The sequence below is a fragment of the Rattus norvegicus genome, chromosome 9 (genome assembly GCF_021556685.1).
Source record: "Rattus norvegicus strain SHRSP/BbbUtx chromosome 9, alternate assembly SHRSP_T2T, whole genome shotgun sequence".
Taxonomy (NCBI): domain Eukaryota; kingdom Metazoa; phylum Chordata; class Mammalia; order Rodentia; family Muridae; genus Rattus; species Rattus norvegicus.
In genome coordinates this window covers 70596867-70622874 of record NC_141542.1, presented here as the reverse complement: position 1 = coordinate 70622874, position 26008 = coordinate 70596867, and the positions used below count along the sequence as shown (strand labels likewise).

The 26008-nt window shown below is 39.9% G+C and overlaps 1 protein-coding gene across 5 annotated transcripts in view; it reads left to right on the top strand.

Annotated features, from left to right (window-relative positions):
• The window catches only part of Hecw2 (HECT, C2 and WW domain containing E3 ubiquitin protein ligase 2), a 398421-nt gene that overhangs the window by 308911 nt on the left and 63502 nt on the right, over positions 1-26008 (top strand). For all 5 annotated transcript variants that reach the window (XM_087566111.1, XM_087566110.1, XM_087566112.1 and 2 more), the window contains 4 exon segments: positions 2056-2158; positions 4361-4457; positions 19892-19975; positions 24448-24557. In XM_087566111.1, coding sequence (XP_087422237.1) covers positions 2056-2158; positions 4361-4457; positions 19892-19975; positions 24448-24557 — 394 coding nt within the window.

Genomic DNA, 26008 nt, shown 5'->3' with positions numbered 1-26008 from the left:
ATTGGTGGGAGCTGAACAGTGAACAGTAACACAGCGTACAGCTACAGTATTGTCCAGCCTTTCTAAGAATCCCCTTTAGGGTGCACTTGGGAGGGCAGTGTGCACAGCTAGAAACATTACCTGTATTTCTGGGAGAAACTGACCACTGTCTTGTGGTCTGGTTTTAAGAAGTGAGGTCTTTGAGAAGACCTGTGGCTGTTCTAGGAAATGATGACACACAGGAAATCATATAGAATGGTAGATAGAGATGTTCAAGTTCCCTGCCTGGAGGTGTATAGAGAATGACTGGGTCCCCCACCTCCCAGAGTGGCTGGCTGTGTTCCTCAAACCAAATAACTCATTAGAAGCAGGCCGAGAAGACTTGTGGTTATGTAATGGGTCTGTTACCATCCTGGCTTTGTTCAGCAATGTCTACAGTTGACAGACAAGCTGGTGTCTCTGCTGTGGCAATAATCACCTGCTCTCATGTGGTTGGGAATATGGCAAACACAAGTAACACTAATTTCCCATGTTCTGAACATGGAAAGTCAATTTCAAACTATACTTTAAATGAATAAAAATAAGAGTAAAAATCCTTAATAAACTGAAAGGGCCCGTGAGGATGCTGGGGCAGGGGAGAGCTGTGTAAAATCCTGACTGCACACGTTGGCGCACTGACTTTAATCCCTAGAACCCAAAAAGAACAGAAGGAGAGAACTCACTCTACATATTTGCCCTTTGACCTACACATGCACGCCGTGGCACCCATGAACAATACCTACAATAATAATAAAAAATAACATTCTTTAAAAGAAAACCTTTTTCTAACAGCTGAGATAGAAAGCTGTGCTTTTATAACTCTTTTAGATAGTAATACAGACTTTCTTTTTTATAGTTTCCATCTGTATTCGGGCATAGGAAACAACTAATAAACCTGTTAATAATAACAACTGGTTTTGAAATATACACCAAGCACCACGGGAGATCAGAGGACAGAACTGTACTTTAACTTCAGCTTGAAGGCAAGGGACGGTTTCATGGAGGAGGGGGCTGTCTGAACTACCCTTTGAATAAGAACATTCCAGAAGAATACGTATGCTAGAGAGGACAGAAAGGCTGTTTCTATTGTGAAGAGCTTTAGAAGGCACCTCAAAAATACGCAATATTTGTTTTATTTTTAATTTATATTTAATTTATTTTTAATTGCTGATGCAGTATAATGATATGGCTATGAAGATTTCAGCAGGAGGAGATAGAAGCTCTATTTGAGAAGTAACAATTTATAAATCCAGTATTACCTCTTGTCCTCTCACTTCTCATAATCATGATAGTTGTCTTAAAGGACTTCTGGAATATGAGAGAAAATGCTAGAACAGACGCTAAAACAATGTTAGAGTTTCCTGAAAGAACACAAATGAGTAGTCAAGTATTCGTAGGGGTTTCTAAATCTATAATAGGTACAATAAATAATTCAGGCTAGGGCGACCTTTTTTAGATCTTACACACCTGCTACTGTTAGCTGTCTGGTGTGGGAGGCTCAAACCAGAAAGAGCTGTTACACCAGGTCCTCTAATGGGCATGTAAAATTGCTTCTGAGGAGATAATGTCCTAATGCACAACCCCACAGGAGGATTACTACAGCTCAGCTCCTCTGCTGAGGCAGGGAATTCCCTCATCTGCCTAGATAAATAAAAGCAGGAAGATCCTGGCACAGCCCCTCTCACATCGTATCACCCACCTGTTCCTCTGATTGTATTATGACAGGTCGGGTTTCTGCCTGTGCAGAAGTTATTCCTGATGAACCAGTCTATTATTTTGCTTCTGCAGCCTTGGTGATTACAAACAGATTGAACCACAGAGGCACACATACTCACTGACCCAGCTTCTATCAAGGACATCATCCCCCACCAGCTTTTAGAACAGACCTTTTAAGACCTGGTGTCAGCCCCACAGCTAGCACCTGTTCTCATCAATTGGTCATTTCCCCTGATAAGTGTTTTGAACAACTCGGTTTGAGGTGTCGATGCCAAGTCTTCTAGCTTGTGGTGCAGACATAACTGTTGCTTGTGTTCCCAGGTAGGAGAAGACTCTCGGCATGCAGGACCACCCGTTCTTCCCAGGCCAGCCAGTACATTCAATACGGTCAGTAGGCCACAGTACCAGGACATGGTTCCAGTGGGTATGTAGCTCTTTCTACAAACCTATATCTGTATTATCACTGCGTAGAATACGTACTATGCCGACACATGCCTGAGGCCAGTCTTCCACTTCTTACCTTGTATCGTAAAACCACTGTATTATCTTTAAGAAGCTTATAACAAACCCCTGCCCCTTGGGTCACAGAGAGTTTCTGCCTTATAAAATCCTGTAGTCCTGCTTAGCAAGTATTGGATTGTTGAAGTAAAAAACAAAATCTAATGAGGTGATATGTGATCGTTGTGAATTAAGCATTTGAACAAACGTGTAATTAGAATGCACTGCACCCCGAGATAGAATTTAAGTGGTATGTGGATCCCTGGTAGCCCCAAACACTAATCAAGCCCAAGGCTACCACATTCTTAAGGGCTTTTATAACACACAGAAGGCAACGATGGTCTCTAGAATAGTAAGCTGAAATAAATGGTGGTGAGCTTACAGGGCCCCAAACCATTCTGAACCGCCATTGAAATGATAAAGCCAAAGTATGTTCCTGGTCTCAAACCTGGAGCCCCTAAGGCTTGCAGAATGGACACATTGCTGAGGGACAGACAGACTCACTTCCCACCTTAAATCAGAGCAGCTTTGTCTTTGGTTTTGCTTTAAGATATCCACTCAAAACCAAAGACACTCGGCCTGATAAGGGAGATGCCATGAGCATGAAGATAGTCTTCTCAGGCAAGGCACCCTGTTGCACTGCAGACGAGCCTACCCTGTGCTTTCCCCAAATGTGGGAAACTCGACCACAAAACTTTTGGTGCAGGAGCTTGGGGGTGCATTTGCAGTCTACCCTAGAAACAAACAACAAGAACCCTTTGTCATTATGGGTATACTGCAATACCCATGACCTAAAGAAGTTTCACAACCACCAGATAAGAAATCTAGGGTTGATGTCTGTCTGTATTTGATAATGCCATTATTGATATGTAATGTGTTAGTAAATACTACATGCATAACTTTCAAGAGCTATAAGAAATTACTGTGTAAGAAGTACCTCATCTCTGATCTTGGAGCAAAATAAAAACAATTCCAAGAGTATCTTCAGTTCACCTATCAGTAAATGTTCATTTAGGGATCCTTGGAGTTAACATTGGAATTCCATTTTAGCAAATAATATTTAAAAACTTTTAAAATATATATGTGTGGACAGCATGAAATTTCAGATATAGCTACCTATAGAATTACTGTTTGTGAATTTGGACACTCTAACCTGGGTTCTCTGAATGATGTTTATTACCTATTTCTGATTATTAGTAATATAACTAATCAGAATAATCTTACAGATACAGATTAATTTTCCTGACAAAGGTGATAATGGTACCCCTAATAAATATTAATGAACAATTCTGACATTTCTATAGCCATGGTAAGTAGGTTATAGATTGTTTAAAAATATATGTTTTGGGGTTGGGGATTTAGCTCAGTGGTAGAGCGCTTGCCTAGCAACCGCAAGGCCCTGGGTTCGGTCCCCAGCTCCGAAAAAAAGAAAAAAAATATTTGTTTTGCCTATAGTTGATTTTTGTTGCAATTATTCATACAGTGGGTTTGGTATGGAGCTGTTTGCATGTGGTATTTATTTCCACATAGAGTTATAGAATGGTTTGTCATTAGCACTGTGGCTGTAGCTGTCACTGTTACTGGTGATTATGGTTTTGGAAGTTCTCTGGTTCTATCTCTTTACCTCTCTGGTTAGCTAATATTCATCCAGAAGATGCTTTGCCATTTCTTATGGTTGTCATGTCTATGAAGTTGTCTACTGTTGGAATTTTGTTGGTGGTGGCAGGTTTGGCTTGGTTTGGTTTGGTTTGGTTTTTGAGACAGTCTTAACAATGTAGCCCAGGTTGGCCTCAAACTCAGCCCTCCTGCTTCAGTCTCACACACGCTGGAATTATAGACTGGCACTGTGCTCCTGGCTTTGAGATTGATTTTGGTAAATTTGATATAGTTAATTTTGTTGGTATCAATCTTGTCATTGAAAGTAAATATGGTTTGTCAGAGGAGTTGAAAAAGAACAGCACGTGACATGGATCAGGTGTAACCCTGATAATCATATAACAGCTTCAACAAAATGAAATGTAGGGCATCTGTGGGCACGGTCGCAGAAAAGCTCCAACTGAAGACTGGAGTGAAGGGAATAAGATTTAAAAACAAAAACAAATTGCTGTTTCCTTGTATTTTTTTTCAGCCTACAATGACAAAATTGTTGCGTTTTTGCGTCAACCTAACATCCTTGAAATTCTGCAAGAGCGTCAACCTGATCTTGCCAGAAACCACTCACTCAGGTAAACAGGATTGGGGAGGCACTAGCACCAATCATTAAGCTTCGGTGGCACAAGCAGTCATCCTGAGGCTGCTCTAACCTCCTGGCCTTGTTCACAAAGGTTGTCACGAATGTGTTCTGTCATCAGCCTCTGCCCATGTAGCCCCAGTTTTCTCTACCAAGCACAAGAGTGAAGTAAGGTTGGGTAAATAACCTAGAATTCCCTCAGGATTCTTGGAATCAAATGTGCCTAGCCAAGAATACATCATGGCTCCCAAAATAATAAATAAATAAAAATGACACTGGCATTTTAAGTGTAGCTTGAATCAATGTAAGTAATCTTTTATTGAGTTGAGATTTATAAAGTCCTAGACTGGACATTCTATTTTTCCTTAATGAAAACACAGTAGTGAGAATCCCATTTCCCCCATGTGAGTCCCTCCTTCAAAATGCTCTGTGTATTCCTGAATATGTTCTCTTTTTCTGTCATGCTGTTGTCTGTCGAGGGGGTCTTCATTTAAAAACACCTTTGCTTAAACCTTCAACCTTACAATGGCTCTTAGTTTTGTGATATGGGACAGTGTTTTCCAGTCTCAGTGAGCTGTGCATCACTGGTGGTAGAAAGGGGAAATCTTACATAATCTGGTACTCATATGATTTATACATTGCTGTTATCGTGAGTTTTTCCACACATGCCCCAGTTCCTAAAATAATGACTCTGATAATTATATATGTATAAATGTCTAAGCCATAAGCTGGCGCTTGTTCCCTGACTAGCTCATAACTTAATTAACCCATTTATTCTTTTCTGAGTAGCACATAACTGGTTACCTCTTCTCAGTTTCATGCTTCTGTCTCCTCAGAGTTAAAGGCAAATCTCTTCCCACAGCAGACTCTATCCCAGAATCCCTCTCTTCCTGCCAGAACCCCACCCTCTTATATCCTGCTTCAGTTCAGCAGCCAATCATCTTTTTATGGACAGGTGATGTTTCCATACAATACACGATTGTCTCTATACCTTACCTTTAATGGTAGAAGCATTTGCCAATGATGCCATAGCCGTAGTTCTCAAAGACTGATCCACTTACTTCTACCAACCTTGTTTTCACCCAAATGATGTAATGCTTTATATAATACAAAATGCTAGAAGTCAAGCCCACATAGCCCCAATCCAACTCTCACTCCTCCATCTTTGAGGTCATTCCCTTGGCTTATTTCCTATACCCTCTCCAGAAGCTCGATTCAAGAAACATGTGTGAAGCCCAAGCGTTTTTTTTCTTTCATTCTCTCCATGTAATTCTACAGCACAGACAGGTGTAATAACCTGGCTAGACATCAATTTGATGATTAGTTCTATGATGTATGAAATTGGTCTTTGTACTCTTGACTATTTGACTTTCTTGCTCTAATTTAATTTCTCACATTCTTATTTTTCAATTAGATTCTTAGATCCTTTCCACTAGATCACATCCAGCCCACCTGTCCCTGGAGGTCTGTTCCTTGCTGCTCAGATATCTAAAAGCCCTCTCTATGTAGTGAGCAAAATGTCAATATTACTATGCTACCCTTACATTTATAAACTTTACCTTTCTGAAGAATATAAACTGGGCAAACTTTTAAATATAGCATATAAATATGTTAGAATACTAATTTTGCAAAGCTAACTAACTCCACAATGAGATTCAGTTCTTTCTTTACATGAGTATGCTGTTCCTTATCCCCAAAAATTATCAAAATTATTCAAGTATGGATTTTGAACTTTTCTCTCTGAGGGCATCCCCTCAGCAGACCACAGTCCTCTAGAGATTAATAAAATTACAGAAGTGAGTTCAACCTTCTTTAAGGATTGTAGAGATTTTGGACCTGAAAGCAAAACAAACTCCTCCTCTCTTGTCAATCAGGAGGTGAAGAAAACTTCAGTTCCTCTCACTTTTCCTTCCTCCAGGTGTGCAGCACGCACACATGCACACATGCACACATGCACACACAAGAGAAAGAGACAGAGCGTTGTGGGGGAGGGTCCTTCTGAATGCATCCCCTTCCCACAGAACAGACTAAGAAAGTAAATACTTAAGGAATTTTGTGCTTTTCCTGTGGACTCAAGGTTATTATTTAAAGTAATTAGCATATCTCTACATCTCTGCCGTGGGAGAGGCTGAATGATTTAATCTACCTGAACAGGCATCTGATGTACCACACATCTGTAATGACTTAGAACTTTAACAGACTTGTTAGAGGGACAGTGAGAGGTTCCAGTTGACAGTGTCTAGCTTTTTTTTTTTTCTTTCTGCTTTCTTAGACTCCTAAGAAGGCTGGCAATGTTAATCTTTCCAGGCTTCCTAGTGAAGCATACTTTTTTCTGCATAGATCTCACACAGTAATCTCTTGCAGAGAAATTAGTTCATTGGATTCGAGATATATTTCCATCTATTTATGCTTTGAGACTCTGTACAGATTGTGACCACAAGACACATCATCAGGCATGACAAGCCAAATGAGGCAGGAACTCAAATCGATGAGATAATGTTTTTTCTCTTACCCAGTATGTGTCACTCCATGTTTTCATTTGCTTATCATAACAACATAAAGGAGAAGTTCGTATATCTGAGAGAACATTCTGTTTCACAATTAAAACTGCATTGTAAGGAATGTTCCCACAAATGTAGGGGTAGAATATAAGCTGAGGTTTTTAATCTCAGATTTTAGTGACGTTTTTGATAATAGATTGTGTTAGCCAGTTGTCATTATAAAATCGTTCCTGAGATAATTAATTTATTAAGAAGAAAAGCTTACTTTACTTTTAGTGTCTCTAGTCCTTGATCTGGTAGACCTCTCATCTTTGGTCCTGTGATTGGGGGAAGCAGGGTCTGCCAGATGGGAATAGCAGGAAGCTAAGTTCTCATTGTAGAGCTAGGACCAAGAGTTAGGAGCTAGGGTCTCTCAATCCCCATTGGAGCACAATCCTGATGGTTTAAGAACTCAAAACGTCTTCTCCTGGAAGTCCACAGCACTGTCCATTAATACCACCTGGAAAAGGAAGACTTTAACTTGTGGACCTTAAAGATGCAAGGAATGGGACCCATGGATCATTGTGTCCCAGAAATCTTTGAGCTCTGTTTCAGCACAGCCAAGGATTACCAACACGTATTCCCCAGGGCATTCTTCCTCACTGATAGCACAGCCACTCGAAAGAGGTAACCGTCCTTGTCCCTTAGTAAGGGATGCCAGAGGGAGACTAAAGCGGGCGTCTCTTTGCTTTGTACCTCTCTTGTGTTGCTTGTGAGTCCTTCCAAGTCAGAGTGTAGCAAGCGACTGATTCAGCTTTATTCATATCCAGTTTTCTCTTCTGTGAGGCTGCACTTTTCTCTTTTCACGTGGAATACCTGTGAGTTTCCATGTACAGAATGGCTTTTGCTGTCAACTTCCGTTCTGAGATCTTGGTTCTCTCTGATTTTATCAGTCATGATAAAATTGAATGGTGCCAAGTTGTCCCTCCACATCCTTAGTCCAGAAGAGGTTTATTCCTCCAGCTAAGCATCCAGAAGGAGAGAGATGAACATCCAGAGGGAAAGATGGCTCAGCCATTGAGAATGTCTGCTCTTTGAGAGGACACACGTTTGGGTTCCAGTAGCCATGGTGGGCAGTTTAAAAGCCATCTGTAAGTCCAGCTCCAGAGCGTCTCTTGACTCCAAGAGAAATGGAGTTCACATATACACATACCAACCGCCACATACATGCTCATAATTTAAAATAATATAATTTTTACGAACGAACATTCAAATTTGCTGCCACTTCTGTATAAGGTGCCCCTACCGGACTGTTAAATTGTGCTATTCCTTTTCATTGGAGGATAAGAATCACACCAAGATTCCAGTGTATGTGAACCTGGAATGAAAAATTTTTTATAGTATCAAAGTACAAATATCTTCATTTAAGACATCTTTTGAAATATTTTATGAATGAAAATAATACATACAAATTTCATACTTATTTTTTTAGTTCTGGCATTTATATACTAATTTATTATATGCAAAGATCATCAGCCTGAGGTAAGCATTGAGAACTTCCCTCTCTGGTGGTTACTAGGCCCAGCCAGGAAGTCTGTTCTTGCCAGCCCCGTTCCCCAAGCGGCACTGGGAACGAGCACCAGGCTGACTGCTCTTCACAGACCTCGCACAAGTTCCTTGCCATGGGAACGGAATCCGTGATACTTTTTCCATTTTGTTTAAATAAATCCGTTTCATATTTTAAGTTACTAATAAGGAAATGAGCCAAGAAGTTCTGAGCGCCAAGAAGCAAAGGGGCATGTGCCTAGTTCACTACCAAAATGCAGACACAAATGTGGACCTTTCTGGTTTCTCTGTCATCTTTTTCAGAATACCTTGCAGTTTCATTGTAGATGAGCATTGCTCTGATTGACTTTTCAAATCACATTTGCCTCGAAATTATAGAAAAATATAGAATTTTTTAGAATTTAAGTTTCCAAAGTTTCCTAAAACTAGCTTAAGTAAGACAAATCCCAGTGTTCATAATTCCTAACCTATTTCTCATCCAACTCGATTGCAAGTGAATTTTTCCATATTATAAATTGAGCTGTAAATATTAACCTCAGCTATCATCTGGACTCCTTGGTCTAAGCACCATGAATTTATACCTGCTGATCCTGCCTCAAGACCTCCTGATGTCTTGCCTTTCTCTGACTCTCAGTCTCCTCGAAATTGTCTACTGCTTGCTTAGGTTTGAAGACCAACCGAACAGGGTTGTGATCTTTGCTGCTTTACTCAATTTAAATAATAGGAACTCTAGACTGAGACCGTTATTTTCCTTTGAACCATTTATATGGGGATAACTATTGAATTTTTAAAAGCAGCTCATTAAAATAATTTATAGACAATTTTATAAATAGTCATTGGGCACTTTCGGTAGAAGATTCTCAACTCTCACAGAAGTCATGGCTCTTGGATAGTAGTTAGGTATGTACCTTAAAAATTCATATTTGGGATGCTGAAGAGGTGGCTCAGTGGTTAAGAGCACTACTGACTTCCAGAGGACTGGGTTTCAATTCCTACACCTACATGGCAGCTCACAACTGTTTGTAACTCTAAGATCTGACACCCTCACACAGACATACATGCAGGCAAAACACCAATAGACATAAAACTAAAATAAGTAAATTACTTTAAAAGATTCATACTTGGGGGCTGGAGAGATAGCTCAGCTGTTAAGAGCACTGGATGCTTGTCCAGGGGTCCTGAGTTCAATTCCCACCTCCCATATGGTAGCTCACAACCATCTGTAATGCGATCTGCTGCCCTCTTCTGTCTGATGCTCTCTTCTGTCTTCAGGCATACATGCAAATAGAGTGCTAAGATACGTGAATAAATAAGTGTTTAAAATTATATTTGTAGTTAGACGGGCCGTTGTTTGAATTCTGACACTACAGTTTACTTATGACTCAAGGTGACTTTGACTGAAGCATTTAAGAGCCTTTCAAGTTATTACTCTAAAAACAGGGATATATGTTTTTGCCCTTCAGTATCCTTTTACAATTAAGTGGAGTAAGGATTATGAAGCATTTGGGAGTTTTTAAGCCTAGCAAACATACCGTAAAATGCAGTTAATATGTTAGGTGTCTGTCCTCTACATCTTGATTATACCACAAGGACTAAGTTTAAGATAATTTGTCTTTGAACTTCTCCAGATTCTCAGAGCCACTTGGGACTGATTGTACACATAAATGGAACCATGTGATTCTGTGCATGCAACTGAACTTGAGTTAAAGTTCTCTAGGTCATGCTTAGCTTTGTGCAAGAGGACTGGCTGGTGCAGTTTTCACCAGTTCCTACCTCGGAAGGCTTTTATATATGCATACAATGAAATCAGCCTTAGAAAGAAAGAGAGCTGAGCAAACTCTGGAGTAAATTTCTGAGAGCTAAAGTTTCGTTAAACTTTAATGTCTTAATTTGATTGTATGTGCTAGCTTATATGTGTGTGGTAGACTTTGCCATATACCTATGTCTCATCTTTGCATTTCGGAGTATGTTTATTTTAAACCCAAAGTATAGGGAGTTAGTTTCAATTTATGAATTTATTTTCAATTAAAACACTTGTTACCAAATATATAACAAAATGTTATAATTCATAGAAACTATTAAACTCTATCCTGGTACATCAAAGGCACTTATTGTTAGAATGATGGGCTTGGAATCATTGAAATGCCTGTGAAATGAAAGATGTATTATAACTAAACATAATAGTCAAACTCCTTTTACAAAGTCCAAAATGGTTTTGTTCATACTGAAGTTTCCTCTTATCTATAGAGATTAAGTTCTAAGAACCCAGTGTTTGCATGATAGTTCCCATGGAATGGAACTGTGTATATACCATGATATGTACTTGTGATAAAATTTGATTTATAAATTTGGCACAGCAAGAATGTGACAATTCCAAATAAAATAGGGTAAGTATAATAGTATGCTATAATAAAAAGTTGTTTAAAACATTAATTTATTTATATCTGTACACTTCCCGTTTAATGTTTTTGAGATGTGGTTGGCCATAGGTAACAGAAGTCAGACAAGAGAAAGGCATAGGGCTAGAGAAATGGTTCAGTGGTTATGAGTTCTTGCTACTCTTTCAGAGGACCTGGGTTTGAGTTTGATTCCCCACACCCACATTTGGTGACTTCATAACTCCAGTCCCCAGGGATGCCAATGCCTCTGGCCTCCATGGTTATCCTCTCTCTCTCTCTCTCTCTCTCTCTCTCTCTCTCTCTCTCTCTCACACACACACACACACACACACACACACACACACAACTAAAATAAATGTTTTTTCTTAAACCATAAGAAATGTTATATTGATCCTCACCTCATAAGGAAGGAAAGAAGGATGGGAGGAAGGAAGGAAAAAGGAAGGAAAAAGGAAGGAAAGAAAGGGAGAAAGGAAGGAAGAAGGAAAGAAAGGAAGGGAAGAAGGAAGGAAGGAAGGGAGGGAGGGAGGGAGGGTCCATGGAGAAAGGAGCACTCCTGTACATAGAATTGTGGTTTTGTGGATGCATGGTTCCCATCACCATTGAATTGTGAGACATGTAAACCCATCAGATGAACTGTTTTGACACTCTGAGCATCATTCTAATTTTATGGAGAGGTCAGTGTCTAAGTAACTGTCCCTCATAGAAATCCTCAATACAATCTGTCAAATGAAGGAACAGTACAATCAGGATGGACGGCCAACATCAGCACAGAAGAGCAGATCACAAGAACTTTAGCTTCACTCCATTTCCAACAGGTACTCTGTTGGAAACAGCATGAATAACGATGTGGCCCATCTAGGAACAGGCTTGCTAGCTTACGATCTTTTGAAAGCCTACAAGCTACAGTAAGCTCCAGGCTAGGTATTTGCATTCTAAATCTGCTTAAGGTGAAGAAGCAGAGTGAAGCCAGTGTTAGTCCTTAGCCTGTAGATGGTTTCGGTTCCCCTGCATCAGCAGTTCTCAATCGTTCTAACGCTGTGACCCTTCAGTACAGCTCCTCATGTCGTGCTGATCCCAACCGTAAGATTATTCCATTCCTACTTCATAACTGTCATTTTGTTATTGTTGGGAATTATGATGTAAATATCTGACATGCAGGATATTTGATATGTGACCCCCGCATGGGGTCTCAACCCACAAGTTAAGAACCACTTATCTCAATGCTATCCTTAGCATGCTGTGAATTTATATCGTTTGTGTGTCCATAAGAACCACCTAAGAATTTAGATCACATGGACTAACTAACATGCTAACCTACCCTGTAGAGCAACGAGTAGGAAGACAAGGCACCTTTCTACTGTGCACCTCTGTTAGGGCAGACTGTCCTGTGACTGTGACATCCGTCAATGGCAATCACTCATTTTCCTTTCTTGGCTTTGAACCATTAGGGAACTCCAAACACTTCTCTAAAACCACCTCAGGCAGCTTTAAGAGCACATGTCTTTGCAGCTGTGTTAGTGAGTGCCCAAGAACTCCCGCAGAGTCTGCACTGCTAGCTTTAATTCTTCCTCAACACGCACTTCTTGAACTTCAAGACCAGAGAGAGGATTGGTTTCAGTGAGAATGTTTTCTGTGGGAATTTCAGTCTTAAGACATTGCTGGGTGTCCTCAAATGACCTCCTTCCTGTGAGAGAGTTAGCTTTCTGATGGCACTTGTCTGTGCTGAGAGGAAGTGGTTACAGGCCAAGCGTGAGAGGCAGCAGCACTGGCAGCTTTTTCCTGTTATCAATGCAGCTTAGCTTTTGTTTTGTTTTGTTTTGTTTTGTTTTGTTTTGTTTTGTTTTGTTTTTCTGTCTTTTTGTTTTGTTCTGTTTTGGTGGTGTGTGTGTGTGTGTGTGTGTGTGTGTGTGTGTGTGTGTGTGTGTGTCTTTAATCTCCCTTTTCACATCCCTATGTGGATTCCAATTTAGTCATTAATGTGAAGTCAGCTTTCTGATTCTTTTCATTTCCTGCCACAGCAGAAAATGAGAGCAGTGTTGTTTATTACCAACAGAGGGAGGGAGGGATTTAGGAGTCTGTCATTTTAGCATTGGCCAATCCCGTGCCTTGGTTTTATTTTACTGTGTTCTCCTGTGCACAAAACACTGTGAGGAGCACTGTGGGCAGAGGCATACAGGAGGAAGGACTTTTGTCCCCAAGAAACTCAGACCTCAGAAGCAATTTTCTTGAACAGCATTTTTTTATGACACAGGGTCCTTTACCTCTTTACATAAAGAGAATAATGATGAATCAATATGATAAAGTAATATTTGGAATCCTCTAATTGCAGTCAAATGTGTTAGTAACACGTCTCAAACTAGATTGATTCCAAATACTAGTTACAGAAATTCATATGAGCCAAATCCCATTTTCTGAAAGAAAAAGAAATATTGGAGTTCAGTCATGTTGACTTTAGCCACTGTTATTCTGAAGAAACTTAAGTATGTGTAAACATAAAATGTGTATCAATGTTCTATTATTATAGTTTTTATGAACCATAAACCAAGAAACATATAAATTAAATTAAAACTAAGAAAATTAACTTCATGTAAATTAACTCTTTTATTATAAGTCCTCTGAAGGGTGCACTATTTCTGGAGGTTCTTCAATAAGAGGGTGATTTGTGGAGAGGTTGGGGCAAGCTCCTGTCTTATCTCCCTGCTTCTAAAATCTACTGAATATATTGTCCTTAGGTAGATTATCACATATTAATCTAATACATGCAGATTCTGCACTTCTCTTCACCAAAATGCTCAAAGGCAATAGAATTAATACTTTATCTGAGACTTTTTTGGGGAAGCCAAATCAGCAATGTTTAGATTATTATCAGTAGAAAGACACACTTGGGGTTTTTTTTTGGGGGGGGGCAGAGTTTCTCTGTATAGCTCTGGCTGTCCTGAAACTCACTTCATAAACCAGGCTGGTCTTGAACCCATAGAGATCTGCCTGCCTCTGCCTCCCTGTGCTGGCTTAGAGTCTTGTCTTTTGTTTCCCTTGTGTTGGGTTCAGTTCGTGTGCTTTGGCCTCTGATGATCTGTGGCATACATCCTTGGCATTATTATGGCAGCATCTCCCCTCCACAACAGAAACTTGTTTGTACTTACTGACTCATTGTGTTAGTCTGACAATTTATTTAGAGTGCCCCTGTTGAGATTCAGACCTGGGACAAATAGCTGAGGTACATATTTTACAAACCAAGGGGGACCTGGCCTCCAGGTTCTCCCAGCATCCCTCAGTCCCTACCTGTTATAGAGCATGGCTGGGATAGCCCATCCCCTACCTTGAACTTCCCAACCCAGGGTTTGGGCTTCCCACCCTCCAGAAGGTCTTCCCTTTATAATCCAGACATTTAAATCTCTCTGCTCCTCTCTCTCCCTGTGTACTCTTTCTCTTTCCTCGCTCCTGTTTCCCTCCCCATGGCAACTTCCCCTGGCCTCTTTCCCTGGGACCAGTGAACCCACTGGAGAGTGGCTCCCCAATAAACTACCTTTATATCCTTTAATTTGGCCTGAATTGGCTTATTTTATTGTTAAAGAATATTTATCAACTCTAAATATAATAGTGATGTTACTGAATGCATATCATGGTATGTGAATTTCACCACTTTTCTATTTGCAAAGCTTTTCATAGAACAAGACATGGCATTTTTCATGCAACATTTAGCATAACTGCATAATATATTTTTTAAGTTCATCTCTTTGTTTTCTCTTTACCCTGTGGCAACTCATATTATATAGCTTCCCTTGATTGTCTTCATGATAAAAATTAATAGCGCAATAAAAAAGTTCTCTTTCTAATCAGTAAGAGAGTTGTTCATGAGCAGAAAATGGGCATGAAGGCCCTGATGGCATAAGGGCAGACATTCCTGGTCACTAACATTTGAAGAGTCTGTATCTACTTGTTAAGCACTTGTCTTGTAACTGTATATCATGCATCATGAATCTGCATGGTAGTAAACAGTCATGCATGTCATTTATAGTATCCAAAATATGCTGTATCCTTTTCATTGTTTTGGTCACCAAAATGAGAAGAAACTTACAACTTCCAGCAGAACTTGGGATTTTGTCTGTAGATTTCTAGTAGGCGAAGATTGCAGTTTGAGGAACCCTGGCCTATAGGACATTGAGCAAATTGGTGCTAACCAAGGAGCAGTTCCTTTCATTCTTGGAAATTTTGTGCCATTTCTGAGACTCTGCTTAATTGTCTCTTCCTCTCGTCCTCAGCCCTGGTGGCTCTCTGAATCATCAATAACTAAAGTCATTCTTGTTTTTACTTAAAAAGATTTTATAAAGGACCTCTAGTCTAGGTACATGCCCAAGGCCTAAACCAAAACTCAGTTACATGAACAAAACACTTTATGGAATTTTAATATAATACTGGGGATTGCTTTTGATTTCTATTACATTACAAGCTCCTAGACAAACAACTTTATGGTGTTCTTTAAGCCTGGTCTACCATATCTGGAAATTTTGAAAAAAGAAAAAGAAAGAAAGAAAGAAAGAAAGAAAGAAAGAAAGAAAGAAAGAAAGAAAGAAAGAGGGAGGGGTAAGAAGAGAGAGAGAGAGAGAGAGAGAGAGAGAGAGAGAGAGAGAGAGAGAGGCATGACCCAGAGCTTGTTGCTTGTTGCTATGACTAACCTACTTTTACTGACCTGGTAGAAAACTAGTCTCAGCCTGCCTCTGGTATGTTCTTGTCTGAAAATCAAACCAGTTGTCTAGTAGTTAGTATGTGGACGAGTGGTCTTCCCACTGGCATACTGTCTCAGATGCCATCCTCCTTTCTTCCCATCACCATATCTTCCTTGTGGCTCAGATGAGCAGTGTGGTGTTCTTCTTATTCACAGGGCGCCATAGGCCATGCTGCCCCCTAGAACACAGCATCTGTACCATCACTTTGTCCAATTCAAGTGAACAGAGTTGATGAAAGTGAGAGCCTATCTGATTTTTGCTTTTGTTCCATTCGTCTTGCTTCACTATGATAGTAGACTGAAGAGGTAAAGTATGTATTTGTTGACGATAGCTTCAAGATCCAAGCATATTATTATTGACCCTTACACAAGAGCTTCTTAGGCTAAGGAACTGTTTATTTTTCTACAAGATAATTTTTTTCCAATTTAGTATTTTTTTAGCTAACAGTATATATCTCCAAATAATGGGTGCCTTGTCAATCATGTTTTAGAATACGATGCTAACACTACTGGGACAATGGCCTTTCCTGGTACTAATCTTCAAGACAGAGTAACTTTGCATATTTTTAAAAAATAAATGCCCAAGTTTCATGTCCTCATAATCTCTTGTTGATTATAAAGGACAGAAAATAAACATTTCTAAAGATAGTAAAGTGTCTTGAGGTTTTTAAAAGCAAGTTGGAGAGGAAAAGGTTTATTTGTCTTATGTTTCCAAATCATAATTCATCATCGGAGGAAGTCAGGGCAGGAATCAAGCAGGGCTGGAACCTGGAGGCAGGACCTGATGCAGAGGCCATGGAGGGGTGCTGCTTACTGGCTTGCTTTCCATGGCTTGCTCAGACAGCCTTTTTATAGAACGTAGGACCACTAGCGCAACAATGATACCACCCACTATGGGCTGGGTCCCTCCCCCATGGATCACTAATTGAGAAAATGCCCTAGAGTTGGGTTTCATGGAGGCATTTCCTCAACTGAGGCTCCTTCCTCTCTGACTCTAGCTTGTGTCAAGTTGGCACCCAAAACACATTAACTGACCCTTGTCAAATTGACACAAAAACACATCATCATTAAACCGTAACCCTTCCTTTCTTATTCATCCCCAAGATCTAAATAACTTTAGGTCTTTACAAATTCAAGCACATTAAAATTTCAGTCCCTTTGAAGTATTTAATCTCATTTAAAATCAATAATCTTTTCCAATTTAAAGTTTCTCAGTTGTGGACTCCAGTAAAATGTTCTTTTTACTTCAAGGCACTGTCAAAATCAAATCAAAATCAAACTCTAATCGTCCAGTGTCTGGGGTCCACACATGATCTTCTGGGCTCCTCCAAAGGGCTTGGATCACTTCTCCAGCTCTGCCCTCTGTAGCACACACCTTGTCTTCTAGGCTATGGCTGCCTCCATTCCACAGCTGCTGCTGTTCTTAGTGGTCATCCCCATCTCCAAAATGGAGATGGCATCTCCAAAATGCTGGGGTCTTCTGCACAATTGGGCTGCGCTTTCACAAATAGCGTCTCATCACTCTCTTCATGGTGCCAAGCCTCAACTTGTCTTTATGACCCCTTCAGTCCTGAGCCTTTCACAGCCACTGAGGCTGCACCTGCATCGGTGACCTCTCCTGCCCTCTCAAAGTGCCAAGTTTCAGCTATTCTCCATGACTCCTTCATGCCTTCAAACCCAGCACCACCTGGGTGACTCTTGCACAGTACTGAATCTGGCTGCCACCACAAGGTACAACTTTGGCTGTCTCTGGAACACAACTTCTCTGTGTTCTCAGAAAACACTTCCCAGAAGATTTGACCTCAGTGATGCTGACATCTTAATCACCACTAATTGCTTAATTCCAGCTATCCAGCCTCAATTGTCCCAGTAATGAAAAAGTTTCACTTTCATAGTTCTGGTATCTCGTTAATCATTGTTGATTGTTCAGCCTCAGCAAACCAGAACTACAGAATCTTACATTGAAATAGCAACAGCCCTGTCTTTAAACTTCCCTGTGAACTGTCACAAGCAAGCCTCCATCTTCTGCACTCCTCTCAACATTCTTATCTTCCAATCTCTTACAGAGAATCCCACTGAGATCTCAACACTCAATCCCTTTCTAGCTGGAAGTTCCAAAGTCCTTCTACAATCCACCCCAAAACATAGTCAGGTGTGTCATAGTAATACCCCACTAGGCTGATACCAATCTTAGTCACGGTTTTATTGCTATGACAAAACACCATGACTAAAATGCAAGTTGGAGATGAAAGGGTTTATTTGGCTTATACTTCCAGATCATAATTTATCATTGGAGGAAATCTTGGCAGGAACTCAAGCAGGGCTGGGACCTGGAGGCAGGAGCTGATGCAGAGGCTATGGAGGGATGCTGCTTACTCGCTTGCTTTCCATGGCTTGCTCAGCTTGCTTTCTTACAGAACTCAGGACTACCCTGGGACTTTTTACCCAGGCCCTTACAAGGGACTAACTTTATAAGCCCAGGGATGACACCACCTACAATAAGTTGTGCCCTCCCTCATTGATTACTAATCAAGAAAACTCCTCACAACTCATGGAGACATCTTCTTACCTGAAGCTCCTTTCTCTGTGATGACTCTAGCTTTTATCAAATTGATACACAAAACCATCCAGTGCATAAAGGTTAGGTGCTCCCTATACTTATAAACTAGAAGAAACAAGGAACTGAACCCTGTACTCTAGCCGTGTAAACTGTGTGGCTAAAGGCAAGTCAGTTTCTAAGTGTTTGGGGATTTTTCATCCAGGAAGTTTAACCTTGTGGCTTCCAACTCTGTAAAGAATCTTAATAAGGTGACTTAGATCTTATGAACCTACAGTACAGTGGAACTGGTGAAAATACCACGTAGAGCAACATGATGCTATAAGAACTGAATCTGAATGAGTAACCAGACACATCTCTTTTTATGCTTTGAGTCTCAGAATGCAGTTTTGTTTTTTAGTACTTACAGTAAAGTTGTATATATGTTTGGCTTCCATATTCAATCAAATGAAATGGTTTCCGTGCCATAGTTTAAACTTTTTTCCCCCTCATCTTAATGTGTTACTTATAGAATGCTCCGAAATAACACGGGGTAAATTAGAGAAAGAATAAGAAAAAAAATTTATTAAAATTATGTTCATATGAAAAGTTTAAGATATGAACATGAAGATAATTTGTGAATCCAAAGATGTTGTCACATGTATTTATGGTAAGCTAGTGGCAGAAATAACATGTCATGGCAGTGTGTGTGTGTGTGTGTGTGTGTGTGTGTGTGTGTACTGTATTAGAGATCCAACCAAAGCCTTCCATGTAACAGGCAAGCACTCTACTACTGATCTGTATCCTCTTCCACAGCGTTGTACTGGTGTGTGAGGGCTATTTACATATTTACATTTCTACATTATACACAATATCTGCTTTCCTAGTCTTAGTAATTAAGAATGTTTCAGTTTTTCATTGTTTAAAATAATTCATTATTTTAAGCAACCATGTTTTTTTTTTTTTTAAACTGAAGCTATAAGCACAATCACAGGAGGTACTGTCTGTTTTCAAGACCTTGCCACACATGACTTATAAGTCTATCCTCAGGAAAACATCTGGGTAATCCTACCCACACCTTTTGAATGACGGGATAAATCGCTTTCTGAAGAGCATGCAGTCACCCTTTCAAACTGTTGCTTAGATGGGAACTCCCAGGTGGCCTTAATCCAGACAGGGGACTGGCTTTGCTGTCTGGAATAGTGCCATCTATAGTGCTACTTAGGCAGCAGTGTGGGAAGTGCTAAAGTAACTCTTTCCTCCCAACATTAGAAGTTGTTGCCTGGGTGCCAGGGGGTTGGGGATTTAGCTCAGTGGTAGAGTGCTTGCCTAGCAAGTGCAAGGCCCTGAGTTCGGTCCCCAGCTCCGGAAAAAAAAAAAAGGAAAAGAAAAGAAAAGAAAAAAGAAAAAAAAGAAGTTGTTGCCCACAGGGTCCTTTCCTTGTATGTTTTGTTTTGTGCCTTTTTTTTTTCTTGTAAAGGCTAGGGATGAATTCAGGGCCTTCTGCATGTTAGGCAAACAAGCATTCAACTACCTCATTCCAGCCTGGCAATGCTCTTCTCAAAAGCAAGGAGTGTGTCTTTTGGGGATTTGTATTCCTACAGTCCCATAGCATGGTGGCCAATTAATGCTACGACCATGATAGAAAATATGGTTATCTGATAAGTTACATCCCCCAAACCTAACGTGAACATTTGTACCATTTCCTTGCCTCAACAGGGAGAAGATCCAATTTATCCGAACTGAAGGGACCCCTGGATTGGTGCGGCTCTCAAGTGATGCAGATCTTGTCATGTTACTGAGGTATGTGGCACTGGGGCCTCAGGTGGCTGTCTCTTGCTGTTAGATACTGAGGAACATTTTTTAAAATAATATGCCACAGTGCTGGTAGCCTTAAAATGCCTCCTTTCTCCTTTAGAATCTTAAGGAAATTGTCATATTGAAGACTTAGGGTGCAGCTTTCATAGTAATTCATATCAGATTACATCTGGTACCCCTAAAATTTGCTTACTCATACTTTCACACTGCTGAGAAACATAAAGGTTATACAAACAAATCAAATACCAACTGAACTCACAGAAGTGCATGCAGTTGACCCCTGAGGCAGAGTGGAGGTCATTGATAGGTTATTTCTCAACCACCAGTGAAAGGAGCCAGTTTAAACCAGATTAGATTAGATTAGATTAAACTCACGTTTACTGGGAAGCTACTTTCTGGTAGGTGAGTTCACTGGCCCCAAGAACCAAGACCAGGGAAGTCACCATGGGGAAAGGGGGACGTAGAGGAAGGAGAGAGAAAGAGAAAGAAGCCCATGTGCAGAGAGAGAAGAGGAGAAGAGAGAAGAAGGGAAAGACCAAAAATGTCTAGATTATATAGGGAGGATCCTCCGGGGAAAGGGCAGCTCAGCCCTTGGGCTGGAAAGTTCAGGTTTGCGGGAAGGGTGTGTCAAGTAGGGACTGAGGGATGCTGGGAGAACCTGGAAATCAGGTCTGCTTTGGTATAAAATATGCACCTCAGTTCCTTGTCTCAGGCTGAAGCCAGTCATCTCTAGATTTTCTTTCCAATTGTTTCTTTTTCCTCAAAATGTGCTTTCTCTCCTTTTGCTGGTTTCAGGAGTAGCTTATTTACTTTATGACTTTTAAGAGTTTGGGTTTGGGAAATGGAAAGGTTAAGGTTGAGTCAATGGTCCCGCTGATTTGATGGCACTTCATGGAACTGACCCTTTGAGTTGCCTTTCATGGTGGTTACATTGAGTTCAGTTTTAAATTTCAAAAGAGTACTTTAGAAGGGCAACTATAAAGTTTTAAAAAAACTTTGTGTTTGATATCAACCCTCAACTGTAGATAGGCAAGTTAGAAATAAAACACTTTGCAGGATCTGGTGGTTGGGAAACTGCCCTGGAGGTCTCCATAGGATCAAAGCCCCTCAGGCAATGTTTTGTTTATCCCTAAGGGCTGAAGGCCACAAGGTGTTGTCTTGCTTGCTTGCTTTTTTCTTTTTGCCTCTCTTTTCTTTTTCTTGAGACTGGGCGTTTGTTGTCCTATTTCTTGCTGAAAAGCTGTTTCCATTGTTGCTACGAAAGCAAGATTCCAAAGAGTTCAATCACTCCCCAAACTCTTTCTCTTCTCTAGACTCTGAAGACCTTTGAGGAGGGTGTGTCACTCCTCAATCTAGCAAGTGACCCTTTTAATTGCAGTGTACTGAGTTAGTCCTAACAATAGTCCAGCCTGCCAGATAGTCAGGAACACTATTGATCTGCTGGTGCAAGAATAGGATGTTTCTATCAAATAACACTTTTGTTATTAAAATAAAGAAATTAAAAAAAAAGTTGTATGTCTCTGAAAGGTGAGCTGAAGGAGAGAGAAGGGAACAATAGACAGTAGAGGCTTTAAATCTGTGGGAGGAAGGTATCTAGAGAGGAATCCCTAAGGATAAGAACTGTACCATATGTACAAAAGTTAGTACAAGGCAGGAGGGGAGACTGGGAAGGAGTTTGGAAAGTTTCCTTTCAGCCTGAAATCAGCTATCACCAGGAGTAAAGGATGAATGCTGAGTATTAAGACAAAGACTGTCAGGTGGTGGGTAAACATCCAGCAGCCATTGTCAGGTGTCAGCAGGGGACAGAGGTGGGATTAGGAAAATATGTCCGAAATGAGGGTTGCTGTGATCTCACTGCCCAGAAACCAGAATGGAAAAGCTTTTTAAAATGGTGTGGCCATGGCTCCACGTCTCAATCTTCTCTCCTTAGTTAAACAGTCTTTAGATGGTATAGTCTTAAATATCTTAGTTAATTATAGCTAAAATACTTGTGCTTCATTAAAAAACAAAACAAAACACAGTCTACATGAGTTTCTTATATGTACAAAGATGTCACAAATTAAGAGCAAGGCTACATCCTCACCTGCTTGGGAAAATAAGCATGTTCACGAAGACTAAAGGGCCTTTGAAGAAGCTGGACAATTTACTCACACATAGTATTCTATAATTATGGCATATTCTCCATTTAGTTCTTGACCATCATTTCATTTATCAAATGTATTTATTAATAGTATGCACTGGTACAATCTACTATCTACATTTACCTAACAATAATATTTTCTACTTATTGGAAACGGAGGGTTGTCTAGTCACAGTCTCAGTTCTTTATCTGCATTTTACTTTGAAGTTTATTTCAATCAAAGACTTAAGAGTGTGCTTGTCGCATACCGAGTGAATCTGTGTCCCTTTGGCATTTTCTATCTTAAAGAAGAGAATTAGTCCTGGTAAAAAACGTACTCAATTATCTGTAAGCTAAGGTGTGAGACTGTATAGCTTTGGGATATTATTCAAATCAAATTAAACCTATGTGAAGGTATTTTTCTATTGCTATTATAAAATATAAAAAATATAAATGACTTGAATTTGTTATTGATTATTCATTTCCTATATACTTTCAGTAACTAATTTTACTTAAAATGTACCTATATCAGGTTTGACATGGGAAGTGATTAATAAATTTGGACATATAAAATAGAAAGTGATTAATAAATTTGGACGTATGAACGGTTTTGAAGTTGTATAACAAAGACGCCTTAAGTAAAAGCATGAAAAAGGTAGCCAACGGAAAGGGCGATATTGACAACAGACAATGAGCAAGTGAAGACCGACTTTCGGTTCTTTTTAAAAGAAGAAAATCAGAATCTGGGCAAAGGTCATGTGATGCTGTCTCACAGGAATTGAAGAGTATTTGGTTAACACATGAGTGGGAAGACGCTGGGACCATAAGATGCAGTTTTATACAATGAGACACTATTTTACACAACATTTTAGAACCCTAAATGTGTGATGTCAACTGAGGCCAAGGAGCTCTTCTCATCTGGTTAGTGGAGGTTAAAGTGAGACAATCTCTCTGCTATACAAACTGCCAATATTTTATATAATCTTAAAGGCTAAAAATACTTTTATATTTTTAAGAATTATGTATCGATTTCACATGTCTGAGTGTTCCCCCTGTATATGTGTGTACGTATCACGTGGATGCAATGCCTACAGAGGCCAAAGACTCAGGTTCCCTGGTACTGGAGTCACAGATGGTTGTGAGCCACCATGTGGGTTTTGGGAACTGAATTCTTTTATAAGAACAGTGAATGCTCTTAACAGTGAGTCATTGCGGAGTTGGGGATTTAGCTCAGTGGTAGAGCACTTGCCTAGCAAGCACAAGGCCCTGGGTTCGGTCCCCAGCTCCAAAAAAAGAAAAAAAAAAAAAAAAAAAAAAGAAAAAAAACAAACAGTGAGTCATTGCTCCAGTCTCTAATTTTGTCATATTTCCAAAGGAAATATTTTTATATTCTTAATAGATTAAACACTTAGAAAATTCCATCATCTTAGAAAGCTATAATATAGTGAAAAAAAATCTATGTACCTATTTGAAGATATAAGTAGAAATGTAGGTTTGTGTTAGAATAAATTTGGAAAAAATTAAACTACATGAAATATTGAATTCAAATAATATACGTTTTGTTTGGTTTTTAAGGTAGGAGACCTTATATCTGCATTTGAAATGAAATTCTATTATCTTTAACTTTTACCTATATGTGATGGTAATTTAGTATATAGTCCAACATTTTCAGTGTACATAAAAATCTACAAAAGCCATTTCTTTCTGAGGATGTTTTAACCACGTACAAGATGTCCGTGTGAGTGTTTGGTGGAATAGCAGCCTGTGTGTCACTTTGTAACTAGCCGCAATCCTAGTTGAACTTCAGGACATAGAGGTTAGAGTGGCTTGGGTTGGGCGTGTGCTGTGACTGAACAAATCTGGTTTTGTGTATGTATTGTATTCACACTAAGAAATTCACAAGTACAGGAGATGCCGTGTAGAGAACATTCTTGGTGCCATAGTTGATAAAAAGCAGGCAGTCGGGGAAAGGGTAAATATTTTTCAAATAAACTAGTATGTTCATAGAATAGCCTGATACACAGGCAGCAAAAGGAATATCCTAAATCTTTATGTAGCCACACAGACATCAGACTACAATAATACTGTTGATTGAGGTGGGTAAAATTCAAGCATAATAAATACTTACAGAAAACATTTAACAATGTATACGGCAAAACCATGTTTTACCTGTACATGGATGTTTCCAAGTATGAAACTATGAAAGGAAACTATCTGTTAAATCATGATGGAAGAAAATAAGAAAGGCTTCATAGAATCCTACCTCCTACTCACCGTGGAAGCAATTTACTTGGCCTTGCTGGCTAACGTATGTATTCTGTTCCATGCCTTTTCCTAGCTTATTTGAGGAAGAAATAATGTCATATGTGCCTCCTCATGCCTTACTCCACCCCAGCTACTGTCAGTCCCCGCGTGGCTCCCCTGTGTCATCTCCCCAGAATTCACCAGGTGAGTCTGCCTACCGCACACGGGAATTCTCTGAAGAGCACAGGTACAGAGTGCTCTGCCTACAGGTACACACTGTGTGGCATTTGCTACCATTTTAAGTAACTTACTTCCTTGTAAGTTCATTTTGATTGGAAGATTATAAATGGAGGATAAATGTTAGTAGTATCCGCTGTAGAATTCACTTTACATTTTGCTGCCTACTGCTTAATGTTTTCTGGAAAATATTAGGGCACAAAATATTTTGTGAACTCTTTTGATTTAAAGAATTGGTTTTGGGGTACAGCTTTGATAGACAATAAAAACAATGTCTCCACTCTCAAGAAAGAAAATACAGAATTTAAATTATGTGGTATGATGGACTCGGGTATTTTTCTCCTGTTGTACTAATTGTCTAAGATGGTGTGAGGGAGACGAATGGGCAGATGGAACAAGTGAGTAAAAGCTTATTTGAATTCTTTTGGAAGAGGCAGTGAATTGAGGGGTGGTAATGGTCTGGAGTCTTTGCAAATGAACTTTTAGGGAAGGTAGCTGTGATGTTGACAGAATACCAACTATATTTTATCATAGGCAATGTGTTGTTCACACTATTTCAGTAGAGAATCAGACTTCAGCTGTGTCACTGAAGCTGCTATGCTCTTTAAGGTATGGCTTGTGTTCTCACACGTTGCTCTGATAATAAAGCTACAGTCTAATTGAACACCACAAACAAGAAAAGCTCTATTAATCCGTCCATGTCGCAGAGATTTATGGAGCATCCAACTGTGATCCACGCGCTGAACTAGAGCATGGCCGTATAAAGATGAACACTACAGTCTCTGCTTTTGAAGGGTTCATGGTGAGGCAGTGAGTCAGTAGTGAGTCTGCAGCTCAGTGGTCAGTGCCCTGATGGTGAGACATCTGGGAACGTGGGCGTGGGAACACTTGTTTAAAGGAGACTAGGATAGCAGGAGTGAGGGAACCTTGAAAGAGAGCTGAATAGAAATTTGCCAGGTGGGTGTTAAGGAACTTGCCTAGCCCTGGGATTGGTCCCCAGGACTGGGTGAAGGGAAAAAAAAAATCTCAAAAAGACCAAAATGGCAAACAAAAATCTGAACTGCAAGTTTCCCAAATGGGCCAAAGACAGAAGGACATTCTGAATAATCACTGAGCACAAACAATGGGATACTGAGGAGAAAGAATAGAAATGGAAGGCCGTTCTGAAGGTTCAGGTTGGAAATTTAGGCCAGAGTAGTGGTCACTGAGGTCTTTCTATTCCAGTATAGACCCTGCCTTGGGAAAGGTTATTAATAATGGTATGAATTTAAACCCAGTGGCTTGTCTTTTGACCTTATCTTTAGCATCTGGCTGTACTAACCATGCCTTTAGAACTGGCTTATAATGAAATCTCTGAAATTTTACAGAGAAAAATGCCAATGATACAGACCCTATTTCATGAGGATCGGTTTGATGAC